At 33.3% G+C, this 20,402-nt stretch overlaps 1 protein-coding gene across 5 annotated transcripts; it reads right to left on the bottom strand.

The window, feature by feature from the left end:
- Nucleotides 1-5,155: 5,155 nt before the first annotated feature.
- On the bottom strand, nt 5,156-16,311 carry LOC107859249 (receptor kinase-like protein Xa21). Of its 5 annotated transcripts, none has more exons than XM_047406842.1 (7): nt 13,033-16,311; nt 10,702-10,830; nt 10,161-10,307; nt 9,639-9,782; nt 7,623-9,524; nt 6,354-6,670; nt 5,489-6,300 (listed from the first exon to the last, which is right to left on the bottom strand). In XM_047406842.1, exons 2-7 carry the CDS (start codon nt 10,745-10,747, stop codon nt 6,262-6,264), a joined length of 2,595 nt encoding a protein of 864 aa, XP_047262798.1. In that variant the 5' UTR covers nt 10,748-10,830; nt 13,033-16,311; the 3' UTR covers nt 5,489-6,261. The 5 variants fall into 5 exon arrangements, with proteins under 5 accessions (XP_016559669.2, XP_047262798.1, XP_047262797.1 ...); XM_047406841.1 differs by having other exon boundaries at nt 10,702-13,268; nt 14,549-16,311; XM_016704183.2 differs by lacking the exon at nt 5,489-6,300 and adding an exon at nt 5,156-5,377 and having other exon boundaries at nt 6,306-6,670; nt 10,702-16,311.
- Between the last annotated feature and the right edge of the window lie 4,091 nt (nt 16,312-20,402).

Raw genomic sequence — 20,402 nt, 5'->3', positions numbered from 1 at the left:
AATAATAATAATAATAATAATAATAATAATAATAATAATAATAATAACAATAATAGTTGGGGTAATAATAATTAGGTTATTTTTTCTTTTAGCGTATGTATTTTCCTCCTTTTGTATATCGAATCTACCCAAGGGATTCAAAAATTTATGTTTGGTGGTCGACTTTGAATTTTTAATTCTTATTTAATATTTAATTACTATTTTATTTATTATTTATTCTCAACATGTCGACGGTTGGTGGTAGGGATTGAGCATTTGTGGCCACAGAGGTTAATCTGATGTGACACATGGATCATATGTTGTTAATTAAAAAAGGTTATTGATGTTATTGAGAGGGTGAAAAGACATGAATTTTCAATTATTTAATATGAAAAATGGTTCATAAATAAATAATAAGAAAATAAATGATAAACACAATTTATAACCGTAAAAAACTGTTATTTAATTTTAATAATTGATAGTGACTTTTCACCATTTTTATTTTTAAATTTGTTTTTAAAAATTATTTATTTATTATATAAGAAAAAAAGTCACAATATTTGATTAATTAACTTATATGATGATTGTTAAGAAAAAGGTGAACAATCATGACTTTTTATCTAAAACACATTCAACAATGTTGTTGATGCATCAAATTTTACATCTGTTGCGATTGATGTGTCAGCTGTTAGAAGAAATCAAAAAAATTATTAAAACAGATGGTCGATTTGTTGCAACAGATGGTATATCTGTAGCAACAGATGGTTTATCTGATGCAACAGATATACAATTTGTTGCTAGAACTCAATAAAAATGGTTATTATTTTATTAAAGAAACGGTTATTGAAAAGGTGTCTTTGATTTTTAAATTGAGAAAAAAGTTATTTAACAATAATAAGCTAAAAAGTCATGACTTGTCACAATAATAAAAAAACTCACCATCTTGATTTAATTAACTCATTTTTTTTCAAAGAAAACAATAAGGAAATAAATGATAAACACGATTTATAATCGTAAAAAAATAATTATTTAATTTGAATAATTAACGTGAATATTAAATATGATACAAGAATAATCCCAGACATGGATTTATAAGAGAGTGTGTTGGATCCGAGACTTGGTGTGTTCAATTGAAGAGCCAAAGAGGACCTAATGATGCACCCAAAACAGTCCAAACATTACACTTGGGCTACACTTGATGGGAGCCCATCACTTAAGGGCCTTTTGGTCATTTTTAGCTTTCACTTTGTAATAACTATATAAGTAACCTGTTAGGGATTCCATTAGTAGTTTTTGGGATATTATTGTAAGTCTTGTAAGACTTGGAACACCATAGTTAGGGCTTGGGAAAGCCACCAACCGAAACTAGGGCAAGATCTAGTATGGAATCACTAGTGATTATGTTTGCTTGGAAACATTGATGCTTGGGAGGCAGAATCCGAACCTGTATCTTTGTAAGAGATAGGTTTATTGTTGTGTGTAGTGTTAAGGGTTCAAGATTGTCCATTCTTGGGTTCTTAAGATTATACCTTCATGTGGTCTATCTATCTATCCTTTTACCTTCATGTAATCTTGTTTATTATTGTGTTGTAATCTTGTGTTCTTGTTGTTATTGTTAAATTCGAATCTTGTGTCTTCTTGTTCATCATATATTGTGGTTAATCCTAGTTTGGACTGTTGATTTGGTGTCAAATACACCACTATATCTTGTAATCTTATTGTTGTTAGTGAATCCGATAGTGATCTCCATCTTGATCCTCGAATTCTTAAGATTTGTGGACTGATTTGGAGTGTTTTTCATGCCTTCCTTGTTAGTCTTGTATCAAAATAGGCGCCATTTCTTTTCACAGAAAATATTTTTGTTTTAAAATCTGTTTTTTTAATTTATATAATAAAAAAATCAACAAACTTGGATTAATGATATGATGATAATTTTTTTTAAAAAAAAGATCAAAAATGTAATTAATAAATGGAGGTGAACAGTCGCGCCTTTTTGCCACTCATTCAAATTCAATCATCTATAAATAGATCCCTCTTTACTCAATCGTTCATTCAACTACACTCTATTTATTTATTGCATCTTGTCTTTTATATTACACCTTCCATCACTTTCTTTTTTCCCTGACTCAGATAAGTTTTTTTCTTGCCAATTTGTAGTGTACATTGTATTACATTCGGATATTCTTTTCTTTACTTTTGTTTTTACGTTTTTTGTCAATTCATATGTGTTCTAGATATGGTTGATCCAGTGTAGGACGTTGCATTTCTGCAAGACGCCGTGTATGAACTTCGAATGCAGATTCGCTACCTGCAATGGGAACTAGGAGCAGTTAGAGCAAGGATGCTCTGTGAGATCCGCAAGCTGAGGAGGGTCTTGCTGCTACCGGTTGAAGATTGGTCGGTTGGCAATAATAACAATAATAATAACAATAACGATAACAATAACAACAACAACAACAACAACAACAATAATAATAACAGTAACAGTAACAGTAACAATAACAATAACAATAACAATAACAATAATAATAATAATCGGATTTTTTTTTCTTTTAGTCTATGTATATGTATTTTTATTTGTTTTTGTTTAATAAAAAATTAAGTTTGATCAACTTTGACGTTTTAATTCATATTTAATTTTCATTATGTCTATTATCTTCTCAACAAACATGTCGGCGATTGGACGTAAGAAATAATTTTGAATCCACTAGCAATAGAAAGAGTTGAAACATATTGGTTATCTGTTAATTTATGACAGAGGCTAATTTGTGTTGTTCCAAACAGATTACTCATATGTTGCAACAGATAAGTAGTTTAATGCAACAGATAATCAGTCCGATGCAACAGATAACTAGTCTATTTCAACAGATAACTAATCTGTTACACGGTTTTGACATTTTAATTCATACTCCCTCCATCTCAAATGACCCGTCCCAAATTGAGATAGCACATTGATTAAAAAAATAATTGATAACATGCCTAGTTTATCATAATACCTCTATTAAATGATGTTTACATTTTAATTTGAAGAAAAAGTAATTAATGCAAAGGGTAAAACGTGAAATTTTTTTATGTATCTTCTTGATTAATGAAAAAAGAAAAGTAAAATAAGAAATCAAATTAAGAAATTTGGGATGGATAATTTGAGAGGGAGGGAGTATTTAATTTTCATTCTATCTATTATCTTCTCAACAAACGTGTCGACGATTGGACGTAAGGAATAATTTTGAATCCAGTAGCAATAGCAAGAGTTGAAACATATTGGTTATTTGTTGGATTTGTGGCAGGGGCTGATTTGTGTTGTTCCAAACAGATTAATCATTTGTTGCAACAGATTACTCATATGTTGCAACAGATAAGCAGTATGATGCAACAGATTACCCATTTGTTCGATTCATGTTACGGGCACTATAGAAGCATAAACATGAATCCAATTTACGAGTCTTCCATTGCAACAGATTACTCATCTGATGCACCAAATGAGTGATCTATTTAAATTGTGAGCACTTATGTCGGATTCATGATCGGGTTCTATCCATTGTTGAAAAAAACAGCAGTAACTGTGTACCCGGATGACAAATTTGAATAAAAATCATAATTTTACTTACCAAAGTCACCTATGAAGTAATGCCGAAGTGGAAAGTGCTGTAGGAGATAAAATTTGACCTAAGAAATTGGTCAGATAGCAGCAGTAGCGGTAACAACAACAATGGTCGACAATAAGAAGATGAAGATAATACTGAAGTAGAAGATGATGATAATGAAGCAGAAGATGAATAAAGCAGCAGCAACAATGAACAACAATAATCTTAAAGAGAGAGAAAACAACAACAGATGAAAAGAGAGAAAAACGCGTCTTTTCCCCTCCGTTTTCTGTAATATTAACTAACATTTGAATCAAAGTGTAAATTAAAAAATTTGTGGATTATTTTCAAACTTCCCCAACTTTCTTAATCCATAATAAAGTAATTGTTACCTCCACTCAATTATTAAAACTTGTGTCACCTACAACCCAAAACCCCATGTTACCAAAGTAATTAGTTTTATGACGAGCTAAATAAAGAAATTAAAAATAATATCCATGTTTATACCGAAGAGTGTGGCCAAATGGTCAATAAGGTGGTTAAGAATAACAGTCTTGTATTAATTATCAAAAGAAAGTCTCATATCCAAATCCCAACAAAGAGACAAAAATAGTTGATTTCTTCCGAGTCTTGGTGGACAAAGTTACCTGCTACTTAATGCTGGTGGGAAGTGGGAGGTATCTCATGGATTATTTAAAATTTTTTTATGTATTTGTTAGATATTAAATGTATTGAATCTACCTTGAGTAGATAAAAAATAAAAACTAAAGGTATAACGGCAATCAGTCTTTCTTAAATTAGAACCAATAAACTAATTATTTGATGTAAAATAAAAGCATAATACATAAACATGCCCTTTAACTCGACTTCAAATCATATCTATCACCTCCAACTTTGGGTGTGTACAAGTAGACACTTAAACTTGTATAAAGTTGAACAAGTAGACACTCACGTCCTATGTGGCATAATACATGTAGGACGCAATGTAGGACAAGAATTGGCCACGTAGGACGCCACATATGAAATATGTGTCTACTTGTTCAACTTTATACAAGTTTAAGTACCTACTCGTACGCACCTAAAGTTGGAGGTCATAGATGTGATTCAAGACCAAGTTAAAGGGCATATGTTTATGTATTGCGACTAAAATAAAACTTCATATGCTATAATAATAGGACTAAAAGAAAGTTACCTGGTGCAATATAGCCCATTGTAGAAAGTGTTTTAGTATGAGCAATTGATTCCCCTTCTCCTAATTACTTGGTCAGGCCAAAGTCACTCACATGTCCAACCAACCTTTCGTCTAGCAAGACATTGCTAGGCTTCAAATCACTATGTACAACAACCGTTGCATAACCATGATGAAGATACTCCAAAGCGGATGCAACATCTATCATTATGTCTAGTCTTTGGATCATATTCAAGAAGTAATCTGTCACGACTCGAGTAGAGGCCCTAGCGGCGACAGACATCCCGAGCCACGAAGGTCCCCTTAGCATGTAATCATAAGCATAACTCATTTGAAATAAAAGTGCGAATGATAAATTGAAAACGTGATAATCTCATATTCAAACTTAATACTTTACGATAGAAATCCATAAGAAACCCAAATCCAATCTAAATCAATCTGCGAAGCCTCTACTGAACTGGAAACACAAGTTTGACTAAGCCGGGACAAGGCACCCGGCCAGACCATAAAACAATTGAAACTAACAACTGGATAGAATGCCTTCCGCAGAAAGGGAGGCTCACCAACTCTGAACGTCTGAAGAAAATCTACTGGTTTGCGGGATCACGGGACTGTGCCTCAGAACCTGAAATATAATGGGTCAATACTCGAAAGTACTGGTATGTAGAACAATCCAAAAATATAACATACATTTTTATACAACATAAGTGAGAGCATTTCATAAAGCAATTTAACATACGGTAAATGAAAACACATGGGCATAATTTTGATGAGCTTCAACCATTCTTGTAAAATACTAATTCAACTCTTCAGATTACTTCTAAACTAGATGGTACACCCTACAATTCTATAATTCCACGGGCTATATAGAATCCGTCCTTAACTCGGTGGCCAAACCCTCAACCCAAGTTTGCCACAAGGGCTGGAGTTTCTGATTCTGATATGCAAAAGGGCGCAAAGACAACGTATAATCCCCTCTTTCAGGGCACATCCCTTCTTTCAGGACACATCCTCTCTTTCAGGGCACAATCAATCCTGTATCAGCAAAACACGGTTTCGGACAATGATTTATCTGAACTCGTGACTTTTTCGGGTAACCATCTAACTCTCTTCAAGCCAATTTTAACCTTTCAAAACCATGCTTCATGCTTATAACATTTACTTTCATACTAAGGGCAATTCGTAATAGGTATCGTCATACTTAGACTTGCAAGTCATATCATATCCATAGCCCTTTTCATTGAAAAGCATATAAATGACCACCCAAAAGATTTAAACATCACAAGAGAGTTCTTATTTCGAGAGCACATGGAAACTTATGCAAACTAAAACATGAGGTGGTCAGTTCAATCATTTAATTCATGCATTATCTTTATTTGTATGATAAAACCCATTTCTACATTTATGGAATAACTGACCAGAAATAATAACACACGCAAAATACACTGATAGTGGTATATCTGCCCCTTGTCCCTGCTCTTTATATAGTTTGTATGATAAAACCCATTTCTACATTTGTGACATTAGAATGTTTAAAAAGATTGGATACTTACAGTCGCATGAACCTTGCTACGTCATCTGCGAAGAAATTCCCGCTTGATCTTCTTGATATTTGCCAAAACATCTTTCATGTTCGGCCTCTCATTAGGAGATTCAGCTGTGCAATTCAATGCCAACTCCAAAATAGAGGACACACAATGCAACTTTTTCTCAAAATCAATATCTTCAGGTTCCAATAAGGTGTCATCAATAATATCATCTGGTGCGACGGGTAGTGAATTAGAGACCCAAATCCTCATGTTCAAATTTTCTTGAAACATTTCATCATATGGCTTTTTCCTTGTGAAAGTTTCCATGAGCATAATTCCATAGCTGTACACGTCACATCTTCGAGAAACTAATCCTACTGATCCATACTCTGATCCAATGTAACCAGAATAATTAGTTTCTTGACGAGCCAAATAAAGAAATGAAAATAATATACATATATATTTGCTAGCTATTAAAAATAGTTGAACCTACCTTGAGTATATAAAAATTTTAAGAACTGAAAGGTATAGTGGGAATTAAACAAGACTAAGGCAATTGAAACGATATGACTTCTGGCTGATGAAAAAATGATATACAGACAGATTCAGTCCATGAGCTCACTTAGCCATTTCATTTTCTACCTAAGAGAATGTAACACTCCTGCTGACATGCATGCTAACTTGTCTGAACAATGCAAAATAACTACCTTCTTCACAGAGGTTATAAATCTTTCGTTTAAGATTATATCCACATAAAAGAATGATGTAGTTGGCAAGACTAACATTAGAATCCGAGTGACAAGAGGCTACTTTCTTTTTGATCCTAGCTGAGTCTTCTCTTCTTGCTCTAAAATCCTAGAATTTAGATGTCTTTTGCATGCTTAATTGATGTGGAGCAACCCTTTTTTCTTTTGCTTTATTCTATTATCTGGTAAGCTAGAGTGTACAGATGAATTCCTCATTCATAATTTTTCTTTTTCTTTATCATCGTAGTTGCATGAATATAGTGTTTGCATAATCATACTTTGATTTTTTTGGTACCATTTTTTTTCCTGATTAATCTATGATATATACATTTTCTTCAATTAAGATCTATGTTGCTCGGACTGTTCAAAAATTATCAACGGGTACGTGTCGGATTCTCCAAAAGATTCTCCAAAAATAGTGTATTTTTGGAGAATCCAATACGAGTGCGGCATACAAAGTGAAGAGTCTGTGCAACCTAGATTAAGATATCTACTCAAGCTTTCACACAGTTCTAATGTGATATAACAGTAAGTTAATTATTATGTATTATTTGATGCACCATATGCGATTATAAAAGGACTAAAAGAAAGTAACCTGGTGCAATGTAGCCCATCGTAGCACGAGTTATTGTATGAGCAATTGATTCCCCTTCTCCTATTAACTTGGTCAGGCCAAAGTCACTCACATGGCCAACCAACTTCTCGTCTAGCAGGACATTACTAGGCTTCAAGTCACTATGTACAACAATTGTGGCATAACCATGATGGAGATATTCCAAAGCTAATGCAACATCGATCATTATGTCTAATCTTTGTATCATATTCAAGAAGTACTCATCAGAATGTAACCATTTCTCCAGGCTTCCATTGGGCATGTACTCTCGAAGTAATGCTTTAAAATCCAAGTTAGAACAACTGCTGATAACTTTGGTAAGATTTCTGTGGCGAAGGTTGCGTAAAGCTTCACATTCAGCATCAAAACTCTTTAACGCACCTTCTACCTGTATATTGAACACCTTGATTGCCAAAGTCATCCCACTTGCAAACACGCCCTTGTAAACAGAACCAAAACCTCCAGAGCCTGTTAACTTGCATTGGTCAAACCCTTGAGTTGCCCTTTCAATTTCAATGTATGAAATCCTGGCTAGTGTTATTGCAGGAAAGGATTCGGCTTGAGTTGGAACATTTTTATTCCCGCGTCTCCTAAACATAAACACAATGATTGTGCCAAGTACCATTACTGAAGCTCCAAATGGGACGAGTATAATCAGAAGCAATTTGCTTCTCCTTGAATGATGAGAAGACATAGTCATACAAGGATGGAGAAGCAAATCGCTGCATAACTCTTCATTTCCCATAAAAGATTGAGAGGTGAAATTAAGAAAAGGTCCTTTAAATGGAATTTCACCTTCTAATCTATTGAATGATACATTGAAATTCTTCAGATACTTAAGTTTCTCTAATGATTTTGGAATCACGCCTGATAGAATGTTACTGGATAGATTCGCCGATTCCAAACTTACCATGTTCCCGAGTGACTCCGGAATAGATCCTTGTAACTCGTTATATGCCAAAGAAAGATAAAGTAGTTGCTGCAAGTCTCCAACTGTGGAGGGAATACTTCCTGAAAGATGATTCCTCGAAAGATCTATGGAAGTTATTGCATTCAAATTTCCAAAATCTGGAGGTAAAGAACCAACCAAAGTGTTATTTGACAAGTCAAGCTCCAAAAGATCTTTGAGGCTCCATAGACTCAAGGGTACGTTGGCGAACCTATTTGACTTTAGATAAAGATTTCTCAAAGAGGTAACGTCGCCAATGCAAGATGGTATTGGACCTGAAAATTGATTATACGTCAAAGAAACCACACCCAACTCCGGCAATTTGCAAAGGCACTCTGGCAAGGGTCCACTTAACCTATTTTGGTCAAGACTTAACCCTTGAAGTTTTTGTAAATCACATAATGTTCTTGGCACTGATCCAGTTAAGTCATTCCCGAATAGGGACAAAGTGTTTAAGTTACTTAAATTCCCTATTCCTAATGGTATGTGACCCGTAATTTGTGAAAGAGCTAAATAAAATATTTCAATGGTGCTGGAGAGATTGCCTATGGATCCTGGAAGAACACCATTCAGAGGATTATCCGTGAATTCTATATCTATACATCTGCAGTTCGCCAATGAAGTTAAGATACTTAGTTGGGGAGACGATAAGTTGTTGGTGTACAAATACAAGCGCTCAAGCTGTCTCAAATCCCCCAACGAGTTAGGAATTTGGCCACTGAATTTGTTTTCACTAAGATATAATTCCTTTAGATTTGAGGAATTGGAAATTGAGATGGGTATGACTCCACCTATGTTGTTTTGAGGAAGATCCAAATGCTCTAGATTTGTTTTCCAGTAGCCTGGAGCAGATGGAAGACTACCCGAAAGGTTATTGTTGTCAAGTAACATGGTTACTAGAGTAGAGATATTGAAGAGCTCTCTGGGTATAGCACCTGCCATAATATAGATATCCCCACATTAATGTTATTTTACCATCGTTGCATCAATTATTAGATAATGATGCAATCAATAATCAAGCAAGAACATCTTGCTTGAGAATAAATTACCTGTTAAATTATTGTAGGAGAAAGTTAACTCTTCGAGATGTCTCCAATCCCCCAATGAGCTGGGAATGGAGCCACTTAATTTGTTATATTGCAAATAAAGTATCTCCAATTTCTGAAGGTTCCCAATCTCTCTGGGTATAACACCTGTCACATTATATATACACGGTTTATTGCTGCTGCTACCACAGTACTTCCTCTAGCAAGAACATATTTAGCAAAGCTTCTGAAAACTGCTTATTTGGTGAAGTATTTTTTTCAAAATAACTTTTTGGTGAAAAAAGAAAGAGAAGAGAGAATACTTCTTATTTCTCTAGCTTTTTGGCGAAGTACTTTCAGAGAAAAGTAGTTTTTGTTTGACCAATTCATTTGAGATATTGCTTTTTTTAATATTTGAAAAATATATTATGTTTGACCAATTTTTTTTAAAATATTGCTCCATCAATGTATCAACTTGCATGCACGATGCAAGAGTAGTAGCCCAGATTAAGGAAAAAGAAAAGAGCATGTTGCTTGAAAACCCACCAGTTAGATTATTGGTGTTGAAATTAAGTAACCGTAGTAATGACATGTTCACGAATATGGTGTGCGGCATTGAACCCACGATTTGGTTGTCCTCCAGTTGTAATTGCTGCAAGTTCCGCAAATTACCAATCTTGACAGGAATTGTGCCTGCAAATTAATTTTATTTTCACACCATGCGACCAACTTGGAAATCGAGGTTTAACTTTGGAATCAAAGTAAAATAGAGCAGATAATCAAGGATAGACTTGGTTCAAGTCCATAAAATGTAAAAAGAAATGAAATAACTGAAAAAGTTGGCCCAAGTGAGATGAGTTTTGGTGAATTAACATGGTCAATCAGGATACGTATAGCCGATCCAAACTAGTTTGTGATTGATGCGTAAATTCTTATTGAAAAAGGTGATCCGTATCAAAAGCAGAGAAAACATGAGAGGAACTGAAGAGGATCCAAATACATAAGAATACATCAATAATTTTCTATGGATCACAGGTTTATGAATTCTAACAAAGCTTGCTAAAGACAAATCGAGAAAAGTAGGTACCTCGCAAGTTGTTTCCCCCGAGGTTTAAGAACTCAAGCCTCTCCATGTTTGCAATTTCTGGTGGAATGCTCCCACTGAAGCTATTGTATGACAACGACAATTCATACAATTCCGTGCAGTTAGACAAACCTGCTGGAATGGGACCACTTAACTTGTTTGAAATTACGACTATCTTTTTAAATTTTCGAAGACTGTGGCACATATCTACAGGAAGACTCCCTGATAATTTTATTGTCTGTTAATAGTAAGGTCTCTAATGTGGAGATATTGAAAATGGAGAATGGAATGGAGCCAGTAAGTTGGTTTTTGACTAAATTCAACTCCTTTAGACTCCGAAGGTTGCCAATCTCCTCAGGGATGCTGCCTTGAAGCTAACACTGAGAATTTCTAACTTGGATAGGTTAGAAATAGAGGCAGGAGGTATAATAGTGAAACTGTTGTTATCAAGAATCAACATCTGAAGCTCAGAAAAAACGCCAAGACACATTGGAATCTCTCCAGTTCTGAAATTATTATATCCAACATCCATCACCTTCAATCTATGTAAATGAGATAATTCTTGAGGGAGATCTCCATGTAATCTATTATTTCTTACTACATCTAGAGAAATGAGAAAAGAGAGGTTTCCCAGCTGTGGTGGAATGGTTCCAAGAATATCCATGTTGGATATATTTAGTGCAGTCACCCTGTGGTGACGAGAGTCGCAAGTGACTCAATCCAATCACATACGGAAGCTTGAGAAGACCAATTTTGAGCTAAGGGATGAGAAGAGTTTAGAGTAAAGCTGGCTTTCAAGGTAAGTAGAGCTGATTGATCTGTGTTTATGTTTGTGGCCTCTAAGAAGTGGAGTTGCAAGACTAGTAGTAGTGAAAGAAAGAAAGAGTAGGCTTTCTCCATGTGATTGCTAGTAGTATTAGAAGTGCAGATAAAATAAGTAAAATAGTGGTGAGCTATAAATAGAGGTAGAAAGGTTCTAAGAAAGTCAGAGCCTAATGCCTTATCAAAGCAAGAGGGCTATTGGGAGTAATCAATGTGTAGATAAGTGGTTGCAAGGTTTCTAGATATGTTCTGGCGGTTTGACTTTACTAATTATTAATTAAATTTCTGTTTGTATAATGTGTGACTTGACTCGGGCAGCTCTATAGCCAAATTTGAGGAGCCCCATTATATATCTGAGCATTAAAGGATGCCCATGCTGGTCTACAGACTATTAAAGAGTGAACAGACAGCCATACTAAAATTCAAGATGCAACTGGAAACTGAACCTATCACTCAAAGGAAATATTGAACTACATTTTCCACCATAATAGAAGCTGATATATTTGTATTTATATAAACAAAAAATATCTTTTATCTTATTAGAAACATAAAGAGCCTAAGGATTGCAAGTTTGTAAATTCAAGTTAATAATAAGTTTGGCTTCAAATTTCTTGTGGATCAAAATATTTTATTCATTGTTGCGGGGCACATACCTTCACTGTTGGTTTGAATATTAATGTAGCATGCAAATTTTATGTTACTTTACACACCATTCACGTCTGAAGCCAAAAGTTGACTAAAAGAGGGAAGAAAAAATGCAATAATAGCAGATGGCCTATATTTCAACCAAAAACGTCTTGAATTATGTCATTCAATTTTTCTTCTTTTTCCTAATCATAAGTTTAGGGTATAGTCTTGAATTTCAAAGCAGGAGACAGATAGCACATACAAATTTTGAAACTGATCCGAGACCGGAGATCCAAATGCCAACCCTAACCCAAGAACTGAGATCCAAATCCCGACCCCAACCCAAGACCCAACCCATGATTGAAACAGACTTCCGACTCGACCCATGATTCGAATTTTCACCTCGGCCTGGGATTCGACTTCTGACGCCAACTCAGAACCACTTATTTTCCAGAAAAATAGTTTCTTGAGAAACATGAAAATATTTTCTTTCATACGATACACATCTTAAAGAAGAAAAAGAAGGAAAAAAAATGCTTGTAATCTCAAAGTACTTTTTTCTTTACATAATAAGAAACAATGGATAATATGGATATCCATATTATTGGGTTTACTCATTTTTATCCATATCAAATATGGGTCTGGACGGATATTTTATCCGTTTACCCCTGACCCATTTATGACCCGCTCATATCCGACTCGACCCGCCGTTTGCCACCCCTAATACAACCAACTTTCAAAGCTGAAAGCTTTACTCGACACAATTGACAAGCCAATCTTATCACAAAAAGTCAAACACTATACTCACCAGCATGAGCAAAATCATTAAGCCATGAAAAAATTTCTCAAGACTACATAAAATCGTTTCGAAAGTTGGATACTTACCATCACATAAACCTTGCTACATCATTAGCGAAGAAATTCATGTTTCATCTTCTTGATATTTGTCAGGACAGCTTTCATGTTCAACTTCTCACTAGGAGATTCAGCTTCGCAATTCAATGCCAACTCCGAAACATAGGACACACAATGCAACTTTTTCATAAAGTCTGGTTCCATTAAGTTGACATCAAGAATATCCTCCTGTGCAAGACTTTACAATTCCTCTTGGGACAAAACAACTGTTGCATCGTCATACTTAAGAAAAAATGATTAAGGAAATAAAAAATATAACACACACTAAACTTTAGCTCAGCATTACACAACTGCTCTTCGTGCACTCTTGTAGTTAATATCAGCACAATAACTATCACCAATATAATATACAGGGCATTCTTCCATTTCAATTGTAGTACACGTCTTATATATGAAAGTTATATGACACACACACACGCACACTCAAACTTGAAACATACACAAGAGGAAAGAACAAGAAACAAAAAAAGTTCAATCCTCAGGAACAAATGTTGGTTTTCATCTCAATTGGTGTCACCAAATTTGCTAAAGGCAGCACGACCTGCACATATGCTCAACTGGGATCAAATTTGAGTTTGCACAGTCATTATGGATACAGACTCATAGCACACGCGAAAATAAACTAATAGTAATGGAGACTTGAGTTGCTTACTTCACTTCTCAACATAAAGTATATATTTCAAATTCATCACAATTACATATTCACAGGCAAAAATGTTGGTTCTTCTCCTAATGAATTTTTCCTCAAACTCATAAAGTAAAAATGAGAATAGTGAACTCAATAGTAAGTTCCACACTCCAGTGCTTTTCTTCTTTCTCCTTTTACTTTTATTAAGAATTCCTGACCAATTTTGGGTTAAGGGATGAGAAGAGTTTAGAATAATACTGGCTTTTAAGGCAAGAAGAGCTGATTGATCTGTGTTTATGTTTGTGACCTCTACGAAGTGGAGTTTCAAGACTAGTAGTGAAAGAAAGAAAGAATATGCTCTCTCCATGTGTGCAAGTGATTGATAGAACTAACCGGAACTGCAGATGAGATAAGGAATAAAATTTTCAGCTACATACAAGGATAAAAAATTATTACGGAAGTGAGAGGTAGGTGTCATATTAAAGCAAGAAGGCTACTGGGGCCAAACCAGTGCATGCATAAGCGGTTGTATGTTTTCCAGAGGCAGGGGACTTGACTTTACAAGTCTTCTCAATGTTATTTAAAGAAGACATATTCCATGATGAGCTGCGTTCTATCATTTGTCATCTTGTTTATTTTTTTCCAAATCTTCCAAGAAATAATGGACGAAAATGCTTGGAACATCTACTTCAAGAAATAATGATTCACCACAATCATTAGTAATATAAGGATCAGTTATAAGAGAATCTATATACTATGTTATGCAGGGATTAGTTATACAAGATTTAATTATTCACGTATTAGTAAGATTTTCTATTTTCATCCAAATAAATCTTAAGTAGGTTCAGAGCTACGTACCTTGCGTTTGAACCACGTCGCCAAACTAACTGAGAAATTACAAGATTTTTTCAGCCTCAAAAGACTCTGTCATTCTCTAAGGGATTGCAAAAATAGGCAGCTCATTCAAGATGCCACTTGCAATATTCTCTAGCATCAAAAGGCTATACAATTTATTCTCATCCCAGCAGCAGCAGCATCAACAATATACCTAGTGTAATTTTGACATCCCAAAATACCCCCTAACCGCGACAGACACCCACTAACACAATCCGTCGGGCAAACCATACTGAAGAAAAATTTGCATTAAAGGTATCTGTATTCTTTGGGGATTCCACCATGCTGTATATCAAGAATTGTCACAAATGCACATTACACTGATTAATTTTCTTACTACAGATAACAACTCAAAGTACATATCTAAGACCATAATGAGGCCAGTCATTGAACATTTAAATCCCTATGACTACAATAGATCAGACATAAAACTATCATAGGAATGCGTATGACACACAAACAAGAAAAAGTACAATATAACATGTTGGAATTGCTACATTTACTTCAGATCAGCTATGTCTTGTTAGCTTTATCTTGCTTTTCTTCTATGGAATTGAAGCCTTCCTTTTCTTCTTGTATCGACCGGGGACAGGCTTGAAGTCCTTAATCGATACAAGGCTCTCAGTATAGTAGAAAATTGGATGAAGAAGATGTGTTCATACTATCCTCAATTGTTTTGTTCTCAGGTAGAACAAGAATGGCATGTTTGGAGCATTTTCATCTGCTATATCTCCACTAGTAAGACCCCAATGCGTAGAAAAATCAAAACCCATGCCAAAGGTGAATTTCTATTGCCATACACCCTCTCCACAGCTACCATTTTCAATCATCCAATCCTCAAGACACTTCTTGAATTCATCGTGTTAACAGTATGCAAGCAATGCAAGTGACCCATGATAGTTCATGGCACTAAAGCTGTGAGATCCTTTACTAACACTTCCGGAATTGGAATTATCTGAACATCTCGCTCCTCAAATCAAACGCGGCAAGAACAGTTTTACAAGGTTTATTCTCGTTTCTGATAACCCAGTAAGCAAACCCTTCAACAAATGCATCACAGTTGCAGGTAGTCATGTTTAATCTAAGATCAGTCTTCACATCTCTCCAAGAACTCAATTTGGTTGCATAAACCTCAACTATAGTCGCTGGCCTACCAGCATAATAGCTTAGAACCCTCACGACCTTGTAATCATCAGCATTCTTTTCATAACCAAAACCCACACTCACATAACAAATGCTTCTCTTCGGAAGGTTAACAATGTGCATAGGGAGAATCTTGAATTGATTTATCGAAGGGTTTCATAAGAAATCGATCTATGGAAAGTAAAAGTGGTTAGATCCACTTGGTACATTCAAAAATTTCCGATGGAGTGAACCCTCTCATTCCATAACGTTGATCCACGTCATCCATAACAGTGTGCCTATCAGGAAAAGGTTTACCCATTACGTACTTCACCAAATTGTTCATCATCTTCTATTGGGAATCTACAATTACTTTTCGACATTCCGAATAAAACACACAAACAAAATTCGAATAAATCGAGAACCAAGAACAAACAACAAAGGAAGCTTACGCGTTAAACCCCGAATAAAACACACATAACAAAATTCGATCCCTATTTATTAGGGCTCTCTTCTTCGATTCCTTTACTTTCCTACGCCTACGCGTTGAACCCCCCCGAATAAACAAGGGAATGTTAAAATGTGCTCAAAAGAAATAAAAAGAAAACATGAAAGGTCAAAAAAAAAAAAAAAAATTTGCACAAATTTCCTTATTTAAACCATAAAATCATATTTTAAAAATAAGGGCTCTTAAAATATATGATAAGCAATAAAAATATAGTTAGGAGATAATAATTAAAGAGTCCTAATATATATATGATAGAAAAAATTAAATAAGGATTATCATAAAAGATATTATCTAAACTTGAAAAAGAGAAAAAGTTGATTAAAAAAATTCATATGTGTAATATGTTCAATTTTATTTCATCTAGAATTTTTTATCCATATATATTTACTACGTACTTTTGGTGAACATACTTTCCTTTTGGTTTTAGATTGTTTTTGGTTGTTGATTTAGATTTTTTTTTCTTTCGAAAATTATAATATAATATTTGACTTGTTTTACATCGAGTTGTAAGTATCTTGTAGACGAATGATGATGAGAATATCAATATGACTGATGAACAAAATTTTAAAGATAAATTGATTTTAGATGTCTTCTTTTGTTCAATCAATGTTGTGTATAAGAAACTCTTTTGTTGCATTGAATTCGAAGAATTATCTTCACACTTTTAATATAACTAGTCAAGTGTACGTGTTTTGCACATGTTTATAACTTTAATCATGAATATTGTCTATAAAGTGAATAATTGTTATGGGTATGTTAAATTAAGAAGTACAAATTAGTTTTTAAAAGTAGGTGATAAATTTAGGATTAAAGGTGTATTAAAAAGGAATGAGAGATACATAATTTATAATAAAATTCATTTTATTTTATGAGGTACCATATAATCTTGTGTATCGCACAAGTTCCTTCCTTGTCGACTAAATGCATCGAGCTAATTTGTTCCATCATTAAGCGAATGAAGCTATTCTCCAAGTCCATTGTGTATTAATACTACAATATCAATTATTACTTATATCGAACTAAAAAGGAGAGGAAAAAATAGAAGTAAGTACCCTGCCTTTTTAGTCTGTGGTTAATCTTCTAAAATTAGCTTATTTTGAAAAGTTTTATTTTAGAAGTGCTTTTATAAAAGTACTTTTGATGTTGTGTTGGTCTTTTTATTTTAGTTCCTCTTATGTATTCAAATTTAAGAGATTTGATTTCTGACAAATTTTCATTAAATATAAGGTAAAATTGTCATTAAATATAAGGTAAGTTTTTTGCAATTTATGTCATAATGAAAAGAAAAAATTCTTCTTGTCTCTTTGTACTTAATTACTCCTTTTGTTTTATTCTTTCTTCATATTGATTTATTTTCAATAATAATCTAATGACTTAAAAAGTCACTTTTAATATGGGGCAAAAAAATTCGTTAATATTCCAATAATAAAAGAAAAATTACGTCTAAAAGAAATTGAATCGTGAAATATCCAAAATCAAAGGACTAAATAAAGTTTTAATTAATTTTAAATTACCATATAAGTCAGGACTCTTTAATTATTAATTCTCCTAATAACTCTTGCCATATAGCTTCACTTGTTATATATTTTAGGACTCTTTAATTCTACATGTTATGAAAATAATTAATTAATAATTAAAAAGGGACAAAAAGATAATTTTATATATTGCAGAAGTATTTTAACGAAGGATAAAAAGTTCAAATCACTTTTTTAAGAGTCTTTGCACTATAGATATAGATTATAGATTGTAGATATATAGATATAGATTATAGATTATAGATATAGATAGGGGCGGATCTAGAATTTTCAGTGAGGGGTTCAGTAGTATATATACAGATCCTATGTAGATCCGCCACTGAATATAGATGTAAATTATAGATATCTATTATAGATAAGAGGAGTTCCTAATTCAATAGTTGTTGCATCTGAATAAGGTGTTGCAGCTTTGGGTCGAAAGTTTCTCGAGAGAAAAAAAAAAATCTAACAAATTCTTAATTTTTTTAATGTATATTAATGGTCCATGGAATGTGATTTTCAATGAATGTATGAAATTGTTAGTGCATTGAGGCGATGAAAACAGTTGGTGAATCATCTTGGATCTTTTTTAAAAAATTTATCATTACCGTGAATTTTTTTGTGTTGTTTTTCTATGGAAGATGGATTAGGCATGGATATTTTTGAATTTTAAGAGTTACAAGTTTGTGTTCCTTTGCTTTAAAGTTTTGAATTGGTACGTTAGATTAACTTTGATGGATTTATTATTTTAAGTGAACAATTGTTTTGAATTATTAAATAATTTTTATTAAGTTGAATCAACGATAAATTTTACAACAAAATCTTCGACAAAGGAGATATGTTATAGTCGTGTAAATAATAATGATGATGATAATAATAGTAATAGTAATAATAATAATAATACTATATTTTCTAATTATGCATTAATATAAAGATGGTCATAATCTAAGTCGGTTCCTTATAATTGAGAAAAAAATTAATTTCTCACCTTACATAGAGTGTTTTTGACTTAAAATTGATTTTTTTCTTCAATAGGTTTTTCTAATTACTTTGGTCGCTTTCCTCTTCGTAATATTTATAATACTAGTTTAGTGTACGTGCGTTACACGTGGTGTTTAATGTTCAAAGAGAAAATTACATGTATATTAAGTAATTCCTTGTTACTATGTAAGATTTAATTTGTAGATCCATTGAATCAGATGTGCATCCACGATTTTTGTTAGCTCATTCAAGTGTCATTTTCATCGAGTCACCCCTACATTTTAGATTTTTTTTAAAAATTTTATCATCAGCTCGATCATTAAATAATTGACATCTTCAAATATTTTAGCTGATCCTCAGTCTTTCGGTATCAAAATTTCAGCCGCAAGAGGAAAAAGGACTCTTATCTAAACTTTGTAATGTACCCATTCCATCCTTTTCATTTTTTAATACAAATATTATTTCAAGTAGAATTTTATTTATTGAATGTGTCATCATCTTAAAAAATAATAAAAAGTTAAAAATATATAAGAGAACGTTTTATTGTATGCAACTTTACCCTAGATCTTTATGGTTTGGCCATCCTCGAACCTCCGTACATTGTGGAAACTTTAGTGCACCGATCTTCTATTGTAAAATATTTAAGCTCGTATTTCAGAATAGCAAAATGATTACGCTTCACTTGATATAACTCTTCAATATATTACTATTGAAATTTAGACACATTAACCCAAGTTGAAAACAATAAGGTAATTAATATTTGGTTAATTAATAAATTTGCCATATTTTTTTTCAATATCTAAAAAACTTTCATTCATTTTGTAGTAATTTTACCAAGACCAATTCACAAACAAACGTGAAAAAACACCAAGCTTTACATTGCCCAAATCCAAAAACCTGTCAAATTCAAACTACTAATAGCTAGTGAACTTAGTAACAAAACAGCATGCTTAGCCAGTTTACCATGAAAAACAAGTCTCACTATAGTGTGAATTTTTGTAGATGTAAATGTAATAGTTGATTTCTTGTTGATCCTAGTCAATCTAGAAGATTTCTGAGTAAGCTTCTCAAAATATCATTAATGAAACTATTTATTATATCCATTGACTTGTTGAAAATATCGATATTTGGATGAACCCACTTTAGCACCTTCGAGGTGTAGATTTGTAGGTTTGGACACTCTTCTTTGCCTTCTTCTTCTCTTAAAGATTCATGCTTTAGGTAATTGATCACATCTAACTATACAAAAATATCAATAATTTTTTTTTTTCTAGCTTCAAGGTGACAAAATTTCTATAAGAGCTTACTTTAAACTATTTCTCAATATAATCCTCGTAGATTAAGATTATAAACATATATAGAAAACAAAAAGCAGTCATCACCAACAAAAAGGATTATATGAGATTTTTCAAACTAAAAATTCAACTGAGCAATCAATCACCTTCATAGAACCCATACGATTTCTCTTCTTTAACTATTTCTTAGTATACTCCTCGTAGACCAAGATTATAAACATAAATAGAAAACAAAAAGTAGTCATCACCAATAAAAAGAATTGTGTGAGATTTTTTAAACTAAAAGTTCAACTACGCAGTCAATCACCTTCATAGAACCCACACAATTTCTCTTCTTTAAACTATTTCTCACTATACTCCTCGTAGACTAAGATTATAAACATATGTAGAAAACAAAA

This window comes from Capsicum annuum, chromosome 2 (genome assembly GCF_002878395.1).
Source record: "Capsicum annuum cultivar UCD-10X-F1 chromosome 2, UCD10Xv1.1, whole genome shotgun sequence".
NCBI classification, from domain to species: domain Eukaryota; kingdom Viridiplantae; phylum Streptophyta; class Magnoliopsida; order Solanales; family Solanaceae; genus Capsicum; species Capsicum annuum.
Note: the sequence above shows the minus strand (reverse complement) of the source record. Positions and strands in the feature narration are given on the sequence as shown.

Bases quoted from the DNA above. Each gene is read 5' to 3' on its own strand.
- LOC107859249 (XM_047406840.1), bottom strand. From the start codon at position 10,903: ATGTGCCACAGTCTTCGAAAATTTAAAAAGATAGTCGTAATTTCAAAC. The intron at 10,308-10,701 runs GTACCTACTTTT...ATTAATTTGCAG, and splicing joins CGGGGGAAACAACTTGCGAG to GCACAATTCCTGTCAAGATT. The intron at 6,301-6,353 runs ATCAAGCGGGAA...TGCGACTGTAAG, and splicing joins TTTTGGCAAATATCAAGAAG to TATCCAATCTTTTTAAACAT.